Below are 6,000 nucleotides of genomic sequence, written 5' to 3' on the forward strand. Positions count from 1 at the left end.
CATCTCTTTGTATTTTCTGAAAAAATGGCATGTAACATAATTTTGCCGAAATGTATCACTTTCTTCGCGTTAGCGAGTTATTTATTTCGAGGTCTTCCAATCTTATCTTAATTGAGTTTACATCCGAAATGCTTTGTCAGGCGAATCATCGTTAGGTACGTACATTCCATTCACAGCGTTCCGTTTGAACTGTTGACAGGCTTCTTAACGCTTCCACATAATTCTGCTTATCATTTCGTTATTAGAAAATCGTTTGATAGGTTCATGTAACCATAACATGCGCTAATTACTCTCGCGTATGTTAACACATTGCAATAGTACTATTACTTGCATTTAAGCGTATTTACTCATCAGTTTAAGATCACCACTAAAACTTTAACTTATACTCACTAACTATATATTCCATCTCTCTCTTTCTCTCGCAGATATTAATGTTACAAGCGTAGCTAGCGATTTGCCCTTGAAATTACATTCAATCTTCGTCCACAGGTGATGGTGACCAACGTGACGTCGCTGCTGAAGACGGTGAAGGCCGTGGAGGACGAGCACACGCGCGGCACCAGGGCGTTGGAGTCCACGATCGAGGCCATAGCCCAGGAGATCCGCGCGCTCAGCAGCTCGGAGACGCTGAGGAGCAACGTGACGCCGGAAGATCTCGTGCGGTGCACGAAGAGCATCACCATATCGACGGCGAAGGCGGTCGCGGCCGGGAACAGCTGCAAGCAGGATGATATAATCGCCGCCGCCAACATGGGCAGGAAGGCCATCAGCGACATGCTGTCCATCTGCAAGGGCGCGGCCCACAATTGCGCCGAGACCACCGAGCTGTGCGAGCGTACCCTTCAGGCGGGGCACGATGTCGCCATTAATTATCGAGAGCTGCTTCAGGCGATCCTGCAGATAGCGTCGAGGTCGGGCGACGCCAAGCACACCTTGCCGGTGATCTCGCGCAAGATCGCGCAGAGCGTGACGGAGCTGGTGGCGGTGGCGGAGCTGTTGAAGGGCAACGACTGGGTCGACCCTGACGATCCCACGGTGATCGCGGAGAACGAGTTACTCGGGGCGGCCGCCAGTATCGACGCGGCTGCCAAGAAGCTAGCTAGTCTGAGACCGAGGAGAAGCATCCAGGTGAGTTGTATCCACGTGGTAACTCCGTGGTAATTTTGCGAAGCAACAGGTGCGGTACGGCACACACGTGGATGGCACGAGTCGTTCCAGTCCCCGCGAGATATGTTTGATTTTCTTGGTCGTTGTGAATGATCGACCGAGAATCGAACATATTATTACGGCGATTGGAAAAGTCAACGTTCGCAATGGAGTATTAATTAAGGAGATAGGAGACACGTATAATAATATATTGATATGAAAGATTCATCGTGTTTTCTATTAACTTCTGTTTCACGAATAGAATTATCTATCAGAATTTCTTTCTTAAAGATACTGCAAGACCTCTTTTCTCTTGTATAGAGAAAAAAAAGTCAAAGGCGGATTATCTTAATTTGTAAAAATTATTTTCTAAGGCCGCGTAATTTCAATTTCAATTGTTAGTATAAATTATATTTTGTAATACATATTCTCTCGCTCGACAGGAGGCTAACGAGGACATGAATTTTGACGAGATGATTCTGGAAGCCGCTAAATCCATCGCCGCCGCCACTTCGGCGTTGATAAAGGCCGCCAGTGCCGCGCAACGAGAACTCATCGCGACCGGCAAAGTGGCACGCACGCCGCTGACCAGTTCCGATGACGGCCAATGGTCCGAGGGTCTGATCTCGGCCGCTCGAATGGTGGCGGCCGCCACCCACAGCCTCGTGGAATCCGCGAACGCTCTCGTTCAAGGAGTAAGCTCCGAAGAAAAGTTGATTTCCAGCGCTAAGCAGGTTGCCAGCAGCACGGCGCAACTGTTGGTCGCTTGCAAGGTCAAAGCCGACCCTGACAGCGAGAGCACGAAACGTCTGCAGGCGGCCGGTAACGCCGTGAAACGTGCTACCGATAATCTCGTACGTGCTGCGCAACAGGCTATCCAGCAGGAGGAGGACAGATCGTTGGTCCTGAACCGCCGCATGGTGGGCGGTATCGCGCAGGAAATCGACGCACGCTCGGAGGTCTTGCGAATTGAGCGCGAGCTAGAGGAGGCCCGAGGCAGGCTGACCGCCATTCGTCTGGCCAAATATAAAAATCGGCCGGATCTGGCCGACGGAGACGGCGACGTGGCGGGTGGCGATCAGAGCGGCTACCAGAGTTACACCACCCGGTACGAGACGAGGGCGTACGAGCCGCAGACCACGACCTCGCCTATTCAGACGATGAATCACACCCTGGATCAGTTGCAGTCCACCACGCAGCACATCAGTCATCAGTTTGCCGATCAGCAGACCTTGGTAAGCCCGGAAAAGGTACATTCGACGCAGAGCACGCTCGAAAGAAAGATGAAGGACAGTCAGTACCGGTCTACCGTGGATCAATACGGATCTCTGGACAGAAAGTACACTATCGATGGTTTTCAAGACAGGAGTCCGTACATCGTCACCGAGAGAAAGATCATAACGGACAACTCACCCGGCCAGTACAGCTCAATCGAGCGAAGGATTAATCAGGAGAGTTACGGAGTCACGGAGAGAAAACACGCGGACGGATTCGCCTCGTATCCGCCGCCCCAGCACATCTCGTATTCCATTTCGAAGTCCCCGACCCCCAAGATCGTCCAGGAGCAAGTTACCGAGGACCGAAAGTCTCCGCAGGATCAGCCCAAGTATCTGACTGATCGGTTCTCGGGCGTCAGTCCGATGAGCACGTTCCGTTCCGAGAAGCAGGTGGACACTCAGCGATTCAGCAGCGGTATCCCGCAGCATCAAACGTTCAAGAATGTTGAGAGCAAGGTCATCCCCGGCGGCAGAATCGAGACCGTCACGACGAAGGTCTACTCGTCCACGCCGGGCAAGAGTACCAGCAGCTCCAATTACGAGACCACCGAGGAGACCAAGCAGTACACGTCCGGCAACGAATTGTCGACGTTCAAGGGCAACGACAGCGTCGAGGAACGCACGATGAAGCAGTCGATGCACAAAGTCACGGAAAAGAAGACCGTCACTATGACGACGTCGAGTCGGCAGGAGTCCAACACGAAGACCTTTCGTTACGAGGACAAGCAGTGAGAAGCGAGAATAACGAAGTCCGCTGTATGCAATCGAAGCGATAATTTCGTCCGGAAACAAAGCAAAAAAAGTGACCTAAATCTAAATTCAAGCCTAAAAATGCGATATAAAGTACAGATAAAATTATTTTAGTACAATTAACAATTTTCTCAATCGAGATCAACGACGTATCGAGCTTTTGAAATTGAAATGAGATTGATGCGAGGATAGTTCTTGAACGGATAGCAACGAAGTGATTTCCGTTACGCGTTAAGAGCCTGCGACGCTTTGAAACAAGGAGGAACGATAACGCGGCAGGATTATTTATTAGCGAAACGATAGGAAGTGCCCTTAGGTAGATGTAACACTCGTGCTTTCGATCAGCAGCCTTACGAACGTATTTAATCGTGGATGTTTTCGCAGCCGCGAGCCATGGATCGTTTTTCTCGATAGCCATACAATTTTACGAGACGCGAGTTGACGTAACAATTACGTCGAATGTAAGAGAACGCTGACTGTTTCACTTTTGCATTCGCACAGTAGGTTCTTCGTTTCTTTTTTTTTCCTTCGCTTGTACAACTCGAGTACGATAGAGATAATTATGCGCTTGGTTTAATGTAGAGTTAATTTTACGTTTACTCATTTACGGTTAAGAAACCACCGGATTAACAAGAGAAGCAACATATCATTTAATTTTATTAATTTTCCTGATGTCGCGCGGTGCCGAGGACAGGCCCGGCGACGCGCCACCGCTCTATTAACACTTTCTGTTTTCTTAATTAACCCTCACCCTCCCTCTGGCGTCTCTATTTATTCTGAGAATCCTCCACCCTGTCGCAAATTGTCTCTTTACCCCTTACGTTTGTTTCTACGCAACGATTCTACTTCTAACAGCGCATGTAGATTCTGAGGATGTTCGAAGGCTAAAAGTATAAAAGTATAGGACATTATAGGGATGTTTTCTCCCTATATTAGGTATATTTTTAATTACATTTTACTGAACGATATGTGCTGTTAGGGACGTACCGTTAATCTGCAGGCGGTAGCTCGTTTTCGAATTGAATTTACTAATTGTAAGCTGACCTTTTCGAGGCCCAGCTAGGCTTCCAACGAGTGATCGTTCAGTGCAATTGTTATTCGCCTTCGCAACTAGATAGGCCTACGCAAGTATCCCTTAGTATATACGAAATTCGGGGTGATCCCCGCGTCGCGTCGACGACGGAATCGCGATCGTCTAGCGAGATAAGTGCCTACCGAGCTGCCGCTTCCCTCACATTTAATGCGCTCGTAGTACGACCTTAAGGAATTTCTAATATTACCAAAAATCGAATGCTTTACTAATGTGTTTAATGGAATGCGTGTGTGGACGAGTGTGTCGGCCAACCGAACGGCTAAAACGTCGAGCTCTTCCAAAGCGATGCGCGCTGTGCTGTGTTTTACCGTCGTGTACCTTTAAAAGGGATCGCCCATCGCGAGCCTGGATGTCTTCCTTCAAGATCTTAATAATAACGAGACGAGTCAGGATGGTCGATCTCTTTTATTTTTGATAGATTTCGCTAGCCGATTTTGGTTCCGTGTGTCGCGATTACGCTGTGAATTATAAAACGACGGAGAAGCATGCAGTGTTATTTTGCGAATAATTTTCTTGGATTTATACGCGAAAATTTGACTGGATTTGAACAGATTGATCTTGATCGTAAACAGCGCGCATCGCAAACGGTTTGTGTGGATCTTTATATCTCTAAACGAATGTGCCATGATATATAACAAATGCATCGCAAAATGACGAATTATACATAATAAATAGAGAGAGATGTATACATAGATATGTGTATTACATATATATACAAGAAACGCAGCGATCTTTGTGAATGTAATAACGTTTCGCATATTGTTTTAACGATTTATATTATATAGAAGGTATTTTTTTAATAGTTGTTCTGTAATTGTCTCTTGTACGCATACATAGAAATATTTTTTAGATCTATTTTTCACGGAATGTTACGACGTTATATCAGCACATTATATACAATGTTCTTTTTACTTATTATTATTATTAATCTTGATTACACGACGGAAGATATTATTACGGTTAACTATTATGGTTTGTATTATTAATCTCTTTTGCCATGATTAAAATCCAGATATTTATACAGACGTAACTAATAAAGAGTTTCTAACACTCGCTGCCTTTTATTTTCCCAACCAGATTTAATGATATTATCCTTGTAGGTACTTTGATGAAATTAAATCTCACTTAAATTCTAAAAATTATTCAAATTAAAGTTATTCAAAATTGAAAATTCTCTGCGTGATTATTAATTCGTTGCAGACATAATTAAAATGAAATTTATATCGCGCTTTGACTTTTAATATTTTTCGTTTAACTGTAATTTGCAATTAATTTAAAAATTGAAAAAGCGGAGTAGCATCGTCAAATCGAGCTCTCACAATGCAGCGCAAATTATACTTTTTATAATTTTTAATAGATATATATTTGAACTGAATTAAATTACATATTTTAAAGTGTTAAATATTTCATGTAGAAATTTTCAACATATAAAATAAAAAACATTGTCAAATTGTGCCCATAGAGTGAAGCGTAAATTGCATGCGCAATTTTTAATTAGAAAAAGACAAAATGCATTCAATTTCAAATTATTTGAAATATATTTTTATTTCGACCGTGGAAATTAAAAATTTTTTGTATGGCCAGAGAGAAACCTGAGAGAGGCCATCCCGGCCTTTTTCGTGTGTTGCTGTGTTGCATTTTCCGACGCGCCGCCTGAGAAAGTGCAACTCAACTACGTCGTATCGCTCGGTAACCGCACATGGTTTGCGTCCGTGCTAATGGTTCGTGTCCGAA

General features: G+C 45.0%; 1 protein-coding gene across 5 annotated transcripts in view; it reads left to right on the forward strand.

Annotated features, from left to right (window-relative positions):
• The window catches only part of Rhea (Talin_middle and talin-RS domain-containing protein rhea), a 42,448-nt gene extending 37,132 nt beyond the window's left edge, over positions 1–5,316 (forward strand). For all 5 annotated transcript variants that reach the window (XM_071789792.1, XM_071789794.1, XM_071789790.1 and 2 more), the window contains 2 exons: positions 490–1,128; positions 1,590–5,316. In XM_071789792.1, coding sequence (XP_071645893.1) covers positions 490–1,128; positions 1,590–3,155 — 2,205 coding nt within the window. In that variant the 3' untranslated portion in view covers positions 3,156–5,316. The remainder of the gene's footprint in view (positions 1–489; positions 1,129–1,589) is intronic.
• Positions 5,317–6,000: the final 684 nt, after the last annotated feature.

This window comes from Temnothorax longispinosus, chromosome 10, assembly GCF_030848805.1.
Source record: "Temnothorax longispinosus isolate EJ_2023e chromosome 10, Tlon_JGU_v1, whole genome shotgun sequence".
NCBI lineage: Eukaryota > Metazoa > Arthropoda > Insecta > Hymenoptera > Formicidae > Temnothorax > Temnothorax longispinosus.